Source organism: Lolium rigidum, chromosome 2 (genome assembly GCF_022539505.1).
Source record: "Lolium rigidum isolate FL_2022 chromosome 2, APGP_CSIRO_Lrig_0.1, whole genome shotgun sequence".
Lineage (NCBI taxonomy): Eukaryota > Viridiplantae > Streptophyta > Magnoliopsida > Poales > Poaceae > Lolium > Lolium rigidum.
This window is the reverse complement of record NC_061509.1, coordinates 257,784,535-257,800,779: the sequence shown is the minus strand read 5'-3', so window position 1 is coordinate 257,800,779 and position 16,245 is coordinate 257,784,535. Positions and strand designations below refer to the sequence as shown.

The 16,245-nt window shown below is 43.9% G+C and overlaps 1 protein-coding gene and 1 long non-coding RNA gene across 2 annotated transcripts; one reads left to right on the top strand and one right to left on the bottom strand.

Moving 5' to 3' along the window:
• Positions 1 to 5,620: 5,620 nt before the first annotated feature.
• Positions 5,621 to 12,740, bottom strand: LOC124690810 (very-long-chain 3-oxoacyl-CoA reductase 1-like). Its single transcript, XM_047224142.1, has 4 exons — positions 12,080 to 12,740; positions 6,549 to 6,579; positions 5,682 to 5,751; positions 5,621 to 5,632 (listed from the first exon to the last, which is right to left on the bottom strand). The coding sequence occupies exons 1-4, from the start codon at positions 12,738 to 12,740 to the stop codon at positions 5,621 to 5,623; spliced, it is 774 nt and encodes a 257-aa protein (XP_047080098.1).
• LOC124688625 lies at positions 7,397 to 8,979 on the top strand. Its single transcript, XR_006998584.1, has 3 exons — positions 7,397 to 7,503; positions 7,870 to 7,986; positions 8,090 to 8,979. It is a non-coding gene; the product is annotated as an uncharacterized LOC124688625 (long non-coding RNA).
• Positions 12,741 to 16,245: the final 3,505 nt, after the last annotated feature.

Below are 16,245 nucleotides of genomic sequence, written 5' to 3'. Positions count from 1 at the left end.
TGTATTCAGTGCTTAGGCTTTGAGAAAATTTATCAATATACCTGACAGGATGACGAACAAAAGTTAGAAGTATATATCATGTTAGGGCCTTATAAATTTTGATGTATGCAAATGCATTTTTCTTAACTATATGCCCGTGTTGTGAAAAAAGTTTTGTTAATCTTGAGTCCCAACGCAATTTATCATTGTTGGGATTAGTAAAATGAGATAAGCAGTGAAAGCATTTCGTTAAGACAAATATAATAAAGTTATATTTACCTATCAAGTGATCAGAATTCAAAACTGGAGATCGTTGGCCGTAAGTACAATAATGTGCGCGTTATATTTTGATTGAGATGTACCGACAACGAGGAAAACATAAGCGTTACTGCTGGGGGCTTTGTTACAAATTAATAAAGATCTATCTTCTTCAAGAGAGTCAAACTTAGCGAAGTCCGACAAGGAATAAGCCTATGTGATCTCCTAAGCAAAAAAAGAATAGGAATTACTTACGCTTTGCTTGCTGCGTAGACAGCGTCACTACCTTACGTGCACGGGTTACCGGCACTTTCTTGACGGCAGTTTAGAAATATGCCTCCGGTGCTAGTGATTAGCGGCACTTTACGGGCGAGTGCCTTAAATTATGGCCTAATTAGCGGCATTTTTACGAGGAGCCGTTCATGTTTGATTATTACCGGCATTTTATTGAGTGCCTGCATTGTTTTCTGAAAATTGAAGGGCTTAAATGCAAAAAAACGAGCTGACCTCTCGACCCGACCCGACCCAGTCCTCTGGCTCCTCTCCTCCACTTACCCCTCTCTCGCGAATTGATTCCAGGATGCGCCGCCGCCGTGCGTCCGCTGCCGGCCGCCTCCGCCGGCTGCCTCCGCCGCCTCTAGCCACTCAGCGAACTGCGCCTTGCGCCCCTCCACTGGATCCCTACCCGCGTCCCACCGTTCCGCTCCTGAGAGCGAGGCAGCGGCTAACCCTAGCAGTGGGGTTTGGCATGGTCGCCGCCGCAGTTCCCGCGCCGCCACGCCTCGTGCTTCTCCCCTACGCCATCTGCGGCATGCTTCTCACCCCGTCCACGAGCTCCTGCTCCCCCGTCTTGTTGCCATGCGGCTTGGCGCCGACCGCGTCGAGCCCTCACACGATGCCGTCCACCCCATCCCGTGCGGGGGGCCTGTGCTACACCCCGCCGTGGCCGCCTCGAGGACCGCAACATCGCCATGGCCCACGACATTCATGGCCTCCTCGTCGACAACCAGCGGTTCGCATCGAGCATCGCCGACCAGACCACGCGCATCGAGGCCGAGGCGCACACCGTCGCCGGCGAGGGTGGAGGTCCAGCAGCTCCTCGCAGACGTGCGGGTGATGGCTGCGCGTCCTCAGCGAGCAGCTAGGGCGTACCCAGTCCGAGTCGGCCAAGGCTGGCAACATCGGTATCCGGGGAGATCGAGAAGGGAAGGTAAGTCTGTCTGTTTAATTCCTTAGAATCAAAGGGCAGGCTCCTCCGACTACCCTTGTTCAAATTGAGACCAAAACCCTACTACGAGTTCATGCCATGACTCGGCTTTAGCACTCCACCGATTTGATTGATAGCACCAAAATCAAATGGACATTGTCCAAGTATACATGATTGTTGATGGACACGAAGAGGATCTACTGCACATAGAAGGATTGATAGCTCTATGTGCGGAATGGACATTGTTCGAGTATACATAACTCGTGCCAATTGTTGCTTATGTTCTTGTCTTCTCGTTATGATTATTGCTTGTTTACACAACACTAAAAAATCTTATTAGCTCAATGATTTGTCTAAATATCACTTTTATGTAGGTATGACGATTGATGGGCTGATGGAGTATTGATAAAGAAGCCCCAAAATATGTGGAGTACCTGCTGGATCTGGATTGAAGGCCAGCTTGACAATGAATCCTTATTCCTTAGAAGCTCGGTCCGTTGCTCGCATCATGGACCATTCTGAGTTTCTCAAACATGCTCATTATTATTGAGGCAGTCAAGTTTATATGATCTAAGGGTTAATTTCCTTTATCCAGGCACACCATTTCCACCTCGACTGCAGTGACGAGAGTCGACGGCGCTTTCCTCGTGGCCCTAGTGGGCAATAACCACGAGATGATCCTCGCCTCCGTCTACTCATCCGGGGCTGGTGAGTGGACCAACACCATCTCCATTGGGCAGTAAATTGGCGTTGAGATCGACAACTTTGGGCACAACGCTGTTGTTGGAAATAAGGTATATCTCCCCTGTGGAGACTGGAGAGACAGACCTGGTAGTGGAGTACGACATGGGTGCACAAGAAATAAGGTATAGACTAGCATCGTTATCGCTTCTCAAACATGCACATGGCGTTCTCACCATATACACCATTGAAAAATATCTCAGTCATTTTACGTGTAGCCGTTAGCCCACATATATCATTCACATTTTCAGAAGATTCTCAATACAAGCTTGCCATTTACAGTGATCATCCCGTTGTTCATTGCATTTATTCCGTAGATCCATTGAGTACCGTGTTTATTGCATCGCCATATCTGCTTCATATATAAGTGTTATTCCATGATGATACAATACTACAATTGTGAATAACTTAAATTTCTTCTTGAGGATATAAATTCTAGGGATGATGCCCGAGACAAGCCTAGATGAGATGAAGTGTTTGCTGCCCGGAACCCGGACTCCCAGCTATGAAAAATTGAATAGCCAAAATGTAGAGTTTAAATTGTTCTTTCTGAATCTAGGATGGTGTGATTTAATCCTAAGATCTATTGATATTGAAATAGAATGTTATGGTCCTTGCTACTGAAAATAAGCTTAACAATTGGGAACATCCCTCCGTTTCTCTCGTATGCGTGTGTGGCCTGTATCTGCAGTTTGCACACCCAAAATATAGTCTGCTGCATCTGTACTTATTAGTTTTGGTCACAACCAAAGAAATAGGTGGTCTCCTTTAGGAGTTGCTTCAAATTTTAGATCCTTGTTTGAGTGAAATGTAAAATTGTAATTAAATTACAAGAAGTCCGGAATGTAAAATTTTGTATTATGCTTGACACTTGATTGACTCAACACACGCATGGTCGTTAGGATCCCTCGTGGAAGGGAAACCTTAGTTCTAGTTAGTAGATATGAGCAAGTGTATGTTTTCCACCTATTTAATTTGTTGGCGGTAGCCAATCATCTGATTTGAACATGTTACTCGTTGCTCTCTGCAGGTGACCGCTTCTGTCGGACTTGATTGATGAAGTAGGTTCCCGTGTTAGGCTCATGCATGCACATGTACTAACTCTAAATTATTCTGATCGCGGAGAGCCACTTCACGGCATTGTTTCGTCTAACCATTGATCCCTTTACGTTATAGCTCTCTCGATGAAGCCAAGGAGCTGGACAAAAACTTTGTCTGGATAACAAAAGACAAGAATGAGGCTGCACAAATAAGAATGGATAACAAAATACAAGAATGAGGCTGCACAAACAATCTTACTTGGAAGCCCAAGTAAGAATGGATGACACGTGCTTTCTAGCATTCGAGTCTTCTCGGTTTGACTATACTTATATGCGGAAATACAATTCTAAGTGGTCTAGTAGGTAAACCGACTCAACATAAAGTAGAAGAAAGGGCCCTTCGCGAGAGGGAAGCATGGATTACTATTTTTGTGCTAGAGCTTTTCATTTTGAAAACATAGAAACAATTTTGTCAACGGTAGTAATAATTCATATGTGTTATGCATAAGACATCCTATAAGTTGCAAGCCTCATGCATAGAATACCAATAGTGCTCGCACCTTGTCCTAATTAGCTTGGATTTACATGGATTATCATTGCATAACATATGTTTCAACCAAGTGTCACAAAGGGGTACCTCTATGTCGCCTGTACAAAGGTCCAAGGAGATAGATTGCATTTGATTTCTCGTTTTTGATAGATCTCAACTTAGGACATCCATACCGGGACAACATAGACAACAGATAATGGACTCCTCTTTTAATGCTTAAGCATTCAACAACAGATAATATTCTCATAAGAGATTGAGGATTGATGTCCAAACTGAAACGTCCACCATGATTCATGGCTTTAGTTAGCGGCCCAATGTTCTTCTCTAACAATATGCATACTCAAACCATTTGATCATGATAAATCACCCTTACTTCAGACAAGACGAACATGCATAGCAACTCACATGATATTCAACAAAGGTGAAATAGTTGATGGCGTCCCCGAAACATGGTTACCGCTCAACAAGCAACTTATAAGAAATAAGATACATAAGTAACATATTCAATACCACAATAGTTTTTAAGGCTATTTTCCCATGAGCTATGTATTGCAAAGACAAAGAATGGAATTTTAAAGGTAGCACTCAAGTAATTTACTTTGGAATGGCAGAGAAATACCATGTAGTAGGTAGGTATGGTGGACACAAATGACATAGTTTTTGGCTCAAGGATTTGGATGCACGAGAAGAATTCCCTCTCAATACAAGGCTTTGGGCTAGCAAGGTTGTTTGAAGCAAACTCAAGTATGAACCGGTACAACAAAACTTACATAAGAACATATGCAAGCATTATAAGACTCTACACTGTCTTCCTTATTGTTCAAACACCTTAACCAGAAAATATCTAGACTTTAGAGAGACCAATCATGCAAACCAAATTTCAAAAGCTCTATGGTAGTTCTTCATTAATGGGTACAAAGTACATGATGCAAGAGCTTAAACATGATCTATTTGAGCACAACAATTGCCAAGTATCAAATTATTCAAGACATTATACCAATTACCACATGAAACATTTTCTGTTTCCAACCATATAACAATGAACGAAGCAGTTTCAACCTTCGCCATGAACATTAAAAGTAAAGCTAAGAACACCAGTGTTCATATGAACGAGCGGAGCGTGTCTCTCTCCCAAAACAAAGAATGCTAGGATCCGATTTTATTCAAACAAAAACAAAAATAAAAACATACAGACGCTCTAAGTAAAGCACATAATATGTGACGGAATAAAAATATAGTTTCACTAGAGGTGACCTGATAAGTTGTCGATGAAGAAGTGATATGGGCACGGAGGCCTATGTGGAGCCCAATTTCAGGACTCCACCAACCTAGGTGGTATGCCATCAAGGATTCAGGAGTGACACGCTAGGACGACCTACGCCATGTAATAATTAAGTCTAAGGTTGTGTCATTCATTCTATGTTAGGAAATAATGTAGCCAGGTCATGCTGTGGGTCATCTAGGGTTTTAATAGAGTCCGTTTGACTTGGGCCTGTCCAAGTCGAACTAGGTTAGGCCCAATAAGGGGGGGCTGGCCGGCCAGCTCTCCCTCTCATATAAGGAGATGGCACAGCTAGAGTTAGAAGAAGAACAAGTTTAGTCTCAAGATTAGGGTTTTCCCCATTGCGTGTGTTCACGTGTATCATCCTCCGGGGGTACGGCGCTGCCGTTTATCTATATTATCCGCTGCGAAGGTTCTTGTGTTCATCAAGGATTGTCTAGCTCAGGTTTGAGGCGTATCGATTCATCGATCCGTTGCTTGCTGGATTCGTTCCCTCTTCTCCAGGCTGCGTTCGTCGCGTTGTTGGGAGGAATCTCTACCCCAGGTTCTCGCTGTGAAAGTTCTCATCCAGTACCCTGATCACGTACACGATGAAAGTGGTGGTACGGAAATAAACTTTAGTACCTGACACTGTAAATCCATTTCATGTTGTTTGTATTCAGTGCTTAGGCTTTGAGAAAATTTATCAATATACCTGACAGGATGACGAACAAAAGTTAGAAGTATATATCATGTTAGGGCCTTATAAATTTTGATGTATGCAAATGCATTTTTCTTAACTATATGCCCGTGTTGTGAAAAAAGTTTTGTTAATCTTGAGTCCCAACGCAATTTATCATTGTTGGGATTAGTAAAATGAGATAAGCAGTGAAAGCATTTCGTTAAGACAAATATAATAAAGTTATATTTACCTATCAAGTGATCAGAATTCAAAACTGGAGATCGTTGGCCGTAAGTACAATAGTGTGCGCGTTATATTTTGATTGAGATGTACCGACAACGAGGAAAACATCTTATCTTACAGCATGTTTGGTAACAATTAGGGAGGGGAATGGGAGTTTATAAGAGTGAGCTGATGGAAGGAATAGGCATGGGAAGTTGCTTTTTCATCCCAATCCCTTGTTCGATAACGCATGGTAGTTACAATCGGGAATTAAGTAACAAAGCGTTTTCTCCCTCTAATCTCACGAATTACCAGGGTCTGACCAGGGAAGAGATTAGTGGGAATTGACGTCTTGAATTCTCTTTCCCAAACCCACCTAAATTCCCCAACTCCCAAACATACAAGGGATTTAATAGCCCGTACATCTTAAATTCTCATTCCCTTCACTAAACTCCCTCCAACCAAACAACCTGTTAAGCGTTACTGCTGGGGGCTTTGTTACAAATTAATAAAGATCTATCTTCTTCAAGAGAGTCAAACTTAGCGAAGTCTGACAAGGAATAAGCCTATGTGATCTCCTAAGCAAAAAAACAATAGGAATTACTTACGCTTTGCTTGCTGCGTAGACAGCGTCACTACCTCACGTGCACGGGTTACCGGCACTTTCTTGACGGCAGTTTAGAAATATGCCTCCAATGCTAGTGATTAGCGGCACTTTCTGGGCGAGTGCCTTAAATTATGGCCTAATTAGCGGCATTTTTACGAGGAGCCGTTCATGTTTGATTATTACTGGCATTTTATTGAGTGCCTGCATTGTTTTCTGAAAATTGAAGGGCTTAAATGCAAAAAAACGAGCTGACCTCTCGACCCGACCCGACCCAGTCCTCTGGCTCCTCTCCTCCACTTACCCCTCTCTCGCGAATTGATTCCAGGATGCGCCGCCGCCGTGCGTCCGCTGCCGGCCGCCTCCGCCGGCTGCCTCCGCCGCCTCTAGCCACTCAGCGAACTGCGCCTTGCGCCCCTCCACTGGATCCCTACCCGCGTCCCACCGTTCCGCTCCTGAGAGCGAGGCAGCGGCTAACCCTAGCAGTGGGGTTTGGCATGGTCGCCGCCGCGGTTCCCGCGCCACCACGCCTCGTGCTTCTCCCCTACGCCATCTGCGGCATGCTTCTCACCCCGTCCACGAGCTCCTGCTCCCCCGTCTTGTTGCCATGCGGCTTGGCGCCGACTGCGTCGAGCCCTCACACGACGCCGTCCACCCCATCCCGTGCGGGGGGCCTGTGCTACAACCCGCCGTGGCCGCCTCGAGGACCGCAACATCGCCATGGCACACGACATTCATGGCCTCCTCGTCGACAACCAGCGGTTCGCATCGAGCATCGCCGACCAGACCATGCGCATCGAGGCCGAGGCGCACACCGTCGCCGGCGAGGGTGGAGGTCCAGCAGCTCCTCGCAGACGTGCGGGTGATGGCTGCGCGTCCTCAGCGAGCAGCTAGGGCGTACCCAGTCCGAGTCGGCCAAGGCTGGCAACATCGGTATCCAGGGAGATCGAGAAGGGAAGGTAAGCTGTCTGTTTAATTCCTTAGAATCAAAGGGCAGGCTCCTCTGACTACCCTTGTTCAAATTGAGACCAAAACCCTACTACGAGTTCATGCCATGACTCAGTTTTAGCACTCCACTGATTTGATTGATAGCACCAAAATCAAATGGACATTGTCCAGTATACATGATTGTTGATGGACACGAAGAGGATCTACTGCACATAGAAGGATTGATAGCTCTATGTGCAGAATGGACATTGTTCAGTATACATAACTGTGCCAATTGTTGCTTATGTTCTTGTCTTCTGTTATGATTATTGCTTGTTTACACAACACTAAAAAATCTTATTAGCTCAATGATTTGTCTAAATATCACTTTTATGTAGGTATGACGATTGATGGGCTGATGGAGTATTGATAAAGAAGCCCCAAAATATGTGGAGTACCTGCTGGACTGGATTGAAGGCCAGCTTGACAATGAATCCTTATTCCTTAGAAGCTCGGTCCGTTGCTCGCATCATGGACCATTCTGAGTTTCTCAAACATGCTCATTATTATTGAGGCAGTCAAGTTTATATGATCTAAGGGTTAATTTCCTTTATCCAGGCACACCATTTCCACCTCGACTGCAGTGACGAGAGTCGACGGCGCTTTCCTCGTGGCCCTAGTGGGCAATAACCACGAGATGATCCTCGCCTCCGTCTACTCATCCGGGGCTGGTGAGTGGACCGACACCATCTCCATTGGGCAGTAAATTGGCGTTGAGATCGACAACTTTGGGCACAACGCTGTTGTTGGAAATAAGGTATATCTCCCCTGTGGAGACTGGAGAGACAGACCTGGTAGTGGAGTACGACATGGGTGCACAAGAAATAAGGTATAGACTAGCATCGTTACTGCTTCTCAAACATGCACATGGCGTTCTCACCATATACACCATTGAAAAATATCTCAGTCATTTTACGTATAGCCGTTAGCCCACATATATCATTCACATTTTCAGAAGATTCTCAATGCAAGCTTGCCATTTACAGTGATCATCCTGTTGTTCATTGCATTTATTCCGTAGATCCATTGAGTACTGTGTTTATTGCATCGCCATATCTGCTTCATATATAAGTGTTATTCCATGATGATACAATACTACAATTGTGAATAACTTAAATTTCTTCTTGAGGATATAAATTCTAGGGATGATGCCCAGACAAGCCTAGATGAGATGAAGTGTTTGCTGCCCAGAACCCAGACTCCCAGCTATGAAAAATTGAATAGCCAAAATGTAGAGTTTAAATTGTTCTTTCTGAATCTAGGATGGTGTGATTTAATCCTAAGATCTATTGATATTGAAATAGAATGTTATGGTCCTTGCTACTGAAAATAAGCTTAACAATTGGGAACATCCCTCCGTTTCTCTCGTATGCGTGTGTGGCCTGTATCTGCAGTTTGCACACCCAAAATATAGTCTGCTGCATCTGTACTTATTAGTTTTGGTCACAACCAAAGAAATAGGTGGTCTCCTTTAGGAGTTGCTTCAAATTTTAGATCCTTGTTTGAGTGGAATGTAAAATTGTAATTAAATTACAAGAAGTCTGGAATGTAAAATTTTGTATTATGCTTGACACTTGATTGACTCAACACACGCATGGTCGTTAGGATCCCTCGTGGAAGGGAAACCTTAGTTCTAGTTAGTAGATATGAGCAGTGTATGTTTTCCACCTATTTAATTTGTTGGCAGTAGCCAATCATCTGATTTGAACATGTTACTGTTGCTCTCTCTGCAGTGACCGCTTCCTGTCGGACTTGATTGATGAAGTAGGTTCCCGTGTTAGGCTCATGCATGCACATGTACTAACTCTAAATTATTCTGATCGCGGAGAGCCACTTCACGGCATTGTTTCTGTCTAACCATTGATCCCTTTACGTTATAGCTCTCTGATGAAGCCAAGGAGCTGGACAAAAACTTTGCTGGATAACAAAAGACAAGAATGAGGCTGCACAAATAAGAATGGATAACAAAATACAAGAATGAGGCTGCACAAACAATCTTACTTGGAAGCCCAAGTAAGAATGGATGACAGGTGCTTTCTAGCATTCAGTCTTCTCAGTTTGACTATACTTATATGCAGAAATACAATTCTAAGTGGTCTAGTAGGTCAAAAACATTAGTGAATCACATGCTGCCTTTCATATTGAAGAATGGACTATACTTATATGCAGAAATACAATTCTCGCCGCGGCCGATGAAGAAGCGCTCCCGCCGGATCCTCTTTAGTGAATCACATGCTGCCTTTCATATTGCAGATATAAGGATGACCGTAAATGCACCCATCTAATTGTTGAAGCTTTAGATCCCAGTGGAAAGATATCTTTGGCTCAAATTTCTCGAAAGCTTACACAGCTAGGCCTCAGGAATTCCAAGAAGAGGACAAAAGTTCCAGAGGCACCTCTCTCAGCTGAAGACCTAGCTACACAACCACAAAACCACGCGCTAGATGATCCTAAGCCAGATAGTACCCGGTGAGTATTATAAACGACCTAAGTGGCCAGGCCACTGGTCCTGAACCTCTGTTACATGCTCAACAGTGAGTTATGAACAATTATTATCTAGATGAAATGCATTACTTTAGCATGCTAAAGATGTCAAAACAAGTGCGTTGTACACCCATTGCCGTACCCACATGTGTGAACCGAATTAAATACAATAATTTGTAGTGTCTTTTTATTAAGTCTAGCATGCATTTTCAGGCGCTGAAGGAAAAGGTTACATGGGTTAAGAAGTAATCATGACAACAGCTCTAGTCATCCAATATCATCTGATGAAGAAACACTGCAAGCACTTAAGAGCAGGTAAATTCCCGCTTTAAATTGCTTTCATGAGTTAATTTATTAGATTGATACAGTTAGCGAAAGGATATCTTTGCAAGAAAATAACCAGGGAAAGCATATGGGAGTAGTTTATGTTTGAAACCTGAATTGACAGTACAGTAATTTTATCTTAGATATTGGTGAGTTCAATTTAATTGAGGCAATGTAGTTTTATCTTAGACTTGGCAGCTCCTTTTCCCCGAAAAAGGTGCAAGGCTAAGTGGCTAACAATAACCGGGGAAAGCATATGGGTTTCTGATTTTGATGACAATACAGTGGTTCGGGCTATTGTGTTTTCCCCTGTTTTTGTTTGTTTATCCTTGCAGCAGTGAGCAAACGAGACCGTGTTATTGGTGTAGTTGCAGAAAACTTACTCCCAATTGTTAGCTAGATTGTTAACTTGTCCTACTTGATCCCAGATTTCATGTATCGTAGCTTCCCTGCAATATTTTTCGAACAAAAAATAGGCATTTTATTTGAATATTTTACTGACGTCCAAAGGCTGTTCTGGTCTATAGCCATTATGTTCAGTTTTGGACTATTACCTGTGTAGAACCAGCTAATATTTAGTTGCTGCAAATGATTTTATGTGTACTGTAATAGAATTTGCTGTAATATCTTTCCTGTAATGAAATGCTTATGCCTCAAAATCACTTGATGTTTGTTAAGTTGGTGCTTCCGGAGGACTAGAAGCACCACAAGCTAAAATATGAGGCCCAATAAACAGGGTCATCGAGTACCAAACCAGTGCCTGAGCTCACTGGTTTTTACTATAAATATCTATACTTTCTATTCTGTATACCAAGGTACCTATGTACTTGATAAATTTAATGTATTACTACTTACTAGTTGCTGCAATTTGATTTTATTTTCGCAATGGGTAAGAAACATTGCTACTTTTGTCATGTTTGGTCTGTGTCTGTTTATTCTAGATATGATGGTACTATGCTGACATTGGAGGAACAAGCAACGAATCGGGAACAAATGAGGAAAATTGAGAACCCTGTTGGAGTAAGATGGAAGCCAGTTAGATGAACCCTGTTAGATGAACCTTGTTGTGTATTTTATCTAATGGTTTCAAACCATGTTGTTCATGATGTGGAGATGGACCCTATTGGTCATGTAAATTAGATGCCTCGATTGTGAACCCTTGAATGTTTCAGAATGTTGGTTTGAGACCTAGACTGCTTGGAAATATTGGTTTTAAACATTGTTTGACTTCTTGAGTTTGATGTATGCTTGACTGCCAGATTGCTTGAATGTTTGCAGGCAGTATAGCAACTTAAAAAATGCCTAAAAAAATATTCAGCGGCACCAGAATTAAAAACCTGAAAAAGTAATCGGAGGCATCCTCTAAAAGTGCCATCAAAAAGTTTGGATGGCATTTCTGGAAAAGTGCCGGCAAAGAGATTTCACGGCATCTTCGGAAAATTACCAGTAAAAAGATTCCGCGGCATCTTCAAAAAGTGCCAGCAAAAAGATTCCACGGCACAGATCAAAAGTGCCGGCAAAACTCTTAACAGGCAGAAACTGAACTGCCTGAAATAGCTATTACTGACATCCATCCTTGTGCCTTGACATACATACGGCGGCATTTCTCGAAAAGTGTCGGTAAAGACCTACCTCGACTGGAATTAATGCAGCACTTTTTTTTGTGCCTTGAAAAAACTTTGCCGGCACTTTTGGTGCTTTTGCCGGCACTTTTTTGTGCCGGCAATATGGGTACCTCACATAGTGCGTAGAACGGAAAAGCCGGCAGCATAGCAGACGATCCAGACCCCATGTTGATGATGGCGCCCCTCCGCTTCCTCACCGTCGCCGGCACGACGGCATGCGTGATCCGCGTGGTCGCCTCCACGTTCATCCGCACCACCGTCTCCCAGACCTGAGTGTCCACCTCGTGAAAGTATGCGGGGCCAGTATATGTGGCGCCGGCGTTGTTCACCAGGATGCCCACGTCCAGACCCTCCACGGCCGCAGCAACCCTCGCCACGCCCCGACACATATCTGGCGTGTCGCCGGCGAGGTCGAACACCAGGCTCGTAACCTTGCAGGACGGCGCGGCCTTCTGGACCTCCTCGCCGACACGGGAGAGCTTCGCGGGGTTCCGGCCGATCAGGACGAGGTTCAGGCCCTGCCGCGCTAGCTCGAGGGCCATCGCCCGACCGATGCCATCTGTGGCGCCGGTGACCACCGCCCACGCGCCGTAGCGGCGAACAAGATCCTTCCCCGGCCGGAGAAAAGCTCGGTACAGCCACGTGATGAAGGCTGCGGCGGAGCAAGCGACGGCATGGAGGCCGATAGCGATAAGGGCCATGAACCATAGGGGCGGCGACGAGCTTGTCCACGCCGGCTCTCCCGTAGTTGTGATCATCTCTTGTAAGCCAGCCATGCAATCTGCGAGGGTGCAGCGTCTACAAATGAGGGAGTAGAAATAATTAAGTTGGTTTCACTGAATGGAGTGCGTAAAGCGTGTTGGCAATAATCTTTCCTGATTGTTAGAGTTTGTTAGCTAGATTAGGCTAAGTTAAATATCCTAATCTGATTAGGACATGGTATTGGTCTGTACATGGTATTGGTCTGTACGTGAGTAGTAGCTAGTACCTGGTATTCGACTAGGTTAGGTAAGTCTAGTTCAAGTGTATTGTTTGTCAGTTTGTGGCGTGTGCATATATGAACACAAGCAGGCCACCAGATTTGTACCGCAAGTTTTGACTGAAATAAAGACAAAACAGATAAGGCACGATACATGTCTTTGACGATATATTGGTGTACGTGGGTGGGTTCGTCTATTTTAATGTGATTGATCCGTCGATGAATTTTAACAATTGGTATCAGAGCGAGGTTCAAAATTTGAAGCCACGCTTGCTTCGGGAAGGCAAGCCGTACTAGCGCCTTGAGGTGGGCGATCGTCGTTCAGCGGTACGACAAGGAGGAGACAGTAGAGAGTTGTCAGCACAAGGTGGTGGAGGTGTGGATGGTCGATGATGGGAGAGGTGGTGCAGAGGTGCAGTGTCGGGAGTCTCAAAAATATCGTCTTCGGAGGAGTCGGATGAGTCAAGTGCGTTGGTGTCGGGTCACTGAGTCGCCGTTGTGTCAAAGTGTTTATCTTTGGGAGGATCTTTTGTAGTTAAAGCACGTCGCGGTTGAGGTGTGCACGATGTTCCGTGAGTTATGTCCATATCCTCGTGGAGCATCATGGTTGCGACCAGGGTTCGGTGTGATGTTGAAGGCGGACGGTGGTAGGGAAAGCTACCGTAAACTTAATACGTGTGCGGAAAATAGAAGGAGAAGCTATTGGACTCAAGTACAGGAGAAGTATGGTGCGAACCAAGTGTGAGGACCACAATAGCGCTGTCACATATGTCCGAAGGCCGATCAATGGCGGTGGCACAACATTGCAGAGCAAAGAGGTGCACTGCATGTTTTCTGCGTGATCATACCAACTATAAGAACATGACAATGAAGACGATAAAGATATGACGTAAAGCTAAGGAAGTCAAGGTCGAAAGGAGTATGAGAAAACAACAAGTCAAAATTAAGAAGAGATTGTTGGCAATAATCATTTCTAATTGTGTTGGTCGTGTCTGATTGTGCTTGTCGTATCATCGAGTCAGTTTGTTATCCTGTTTGGACATGCAAACATGACTCCTGGTCTTATTAGTACTAGTTGGTGTAGTACGAATCCAAGTATGCGTGTTAGAGTTTGTTAGCTAGATTATGCCAAGTTAAATGTCCTAGTCTGATTAGGAGTACTTGGTATTGGAAGTAGCTAGTCTCTAGTACCAGGTTTTCGACTAGCCAAGTTAGGTAAGTCTATTTCAAGTCGGTTTAGTATTGTTTGTTGCGTGTGGGTAAGGCTGGCAATGGATTGGATTTGGTCGGGTCAACCTAAATTAGATTCATGCCCATCATCTTTATCGGGCACACCTGTGACCCACGATTCTACCCATGAGTAAGGAATGAGACTCATGCCCAAATCCATCGGGCAACCCAACCCCATCGGGCAACCCATCGGGTACAAAAAATGGAGAGTTTGACGCAACCAAATATTTAGAACACATCGGCACATTGTTGGGCTGCCAGGACGAAGAGTGGTGGGTTCCCGTTCATGGCTTTGTGACTGCAAGTAGTACTAATATGCACATGTTTGGTGTCTGGATACAAGGGCTTTATGTGTAAACGATGTACTGTCTACATGTATAATGTATGTGTATCATAGCCCACGTATCATACAAAAAAATCAATTGTTTTAATTAGTAATATTAATCGGGTGACCCATCGGGCAACCCGTGGGCATAGACTGATACTCATGCCCGACCCACGACTAATCGGGTTGCCCATGGGTCGTTTTCATGGGCGAACATCGAGACCCATACCTTACCCATTCGGATCGGGTGCCCATAAATAGACGTACCCATGGGTCGAAATGCCGGCCCGACGTGTGCATATATAAACACAAGAATGCCACGAGATTTGTACCGCTAGTTTTGAAATAAATAAAGATAAAAAAATAAGGCACGATACGTTCCTTTAACGATATATTCGTGCACCTGTATTCGTCTATTTTAATATAATTGATCCATGAGATCCTAGCAAGTCGAGCTGCCAAGCTATAGTACACAAGCTGCAGGCGGCAAGGAGTTACCTGATCGTGATTGTCAGTTAGCAAACCAACATCAATGCGCTCTGTAAGATATTAGGGTTTAGTAGGGACACAGATGAGGGAGTGGTGTTTTGGAACATGGGAGCATATGCTCCCTCTATTTTGAATTTCATCTTACACATATTTGGAATTTCAAAAAAAATGAAACGAAAAATTTGCACGTACATCTTCACGTGCTACACGCTCACAAAGTTGTTTCATAAAAAATGGACTTGTCATGTAACGTGTGTAAAAAAGAGAAAACGCAGTCCTTAAAATAATGCTTTTTACAAGATAAATTTTCTCTTTTTTACATAGACCATAAAAAATATTGTTTTTTCGTGAAACTTGACAAATGCACATATATTATGAAGATGTACATGTAGAATTTTTCGTCAAAATTTTTCGACAACTCGAAATATAATTTTTTGGTATAGGGAGCATACGCACCCGGGAGCCGAATTGAATTTCCGCACAGATGATATATACACGAGGAGAATTATGAGGATTTGTGGCACCCGGGAGCACTGGATCTCAGTTTTTTGAAAAAAAAATGAAAATGGTAATTTGAACTTTCAAAAAAATCAAGCAAAATTCCGTGAATGTTCTGTACCGGCCTGTTCAAAGTTTCACTAAAAAGGCAGTCTGTTTTGGGCCAATAAAACAAATATGTGGTTGTACAGAGGAATAAAAAACTCTTATTTTAACCCCAAATTTGTCTAGGCCAAAATACAACGCATTTCTGTTAACTGAACTTGTAATGCACGTACTATATGTGTATATGTACACATATATTTGTTTTCAGTATTTTTTTATACCTAATGTTTTTCATTTTTTTAAACGAGAGCACTAGTGCTCAGCTGCAACAAAAGTTTGCACAATACAATAAATGTACAATATCCAACCGAGATGACTACAATGCATGCAAGACAAAACACCACAAATATACACACCCTAACACCCTCCCTCAATCTTAACCGACTGAGTAAACGAGGTAAAGATTGCGACGACATGCCCAAAATCCTCCCTCAAAGATTGCGATGCCACTTGATTGGTGCTTGAGTCGGTGCAAGGCGTGCAACCTCTCCTATGAAGGTCACGGTTGAAGTCGGAGCTGCCTCCTCGACGTGCTTGGGAGCCGACTGTTTCGCATAGGCTCACTTGGATTCCGATGCCGTTTGCGGCGAGGGTCTCGGTGGCGGTTGTCTAAGGTGAAGTCGGAATCGCTGTCTCGTGGAGGAGTGACGACGAT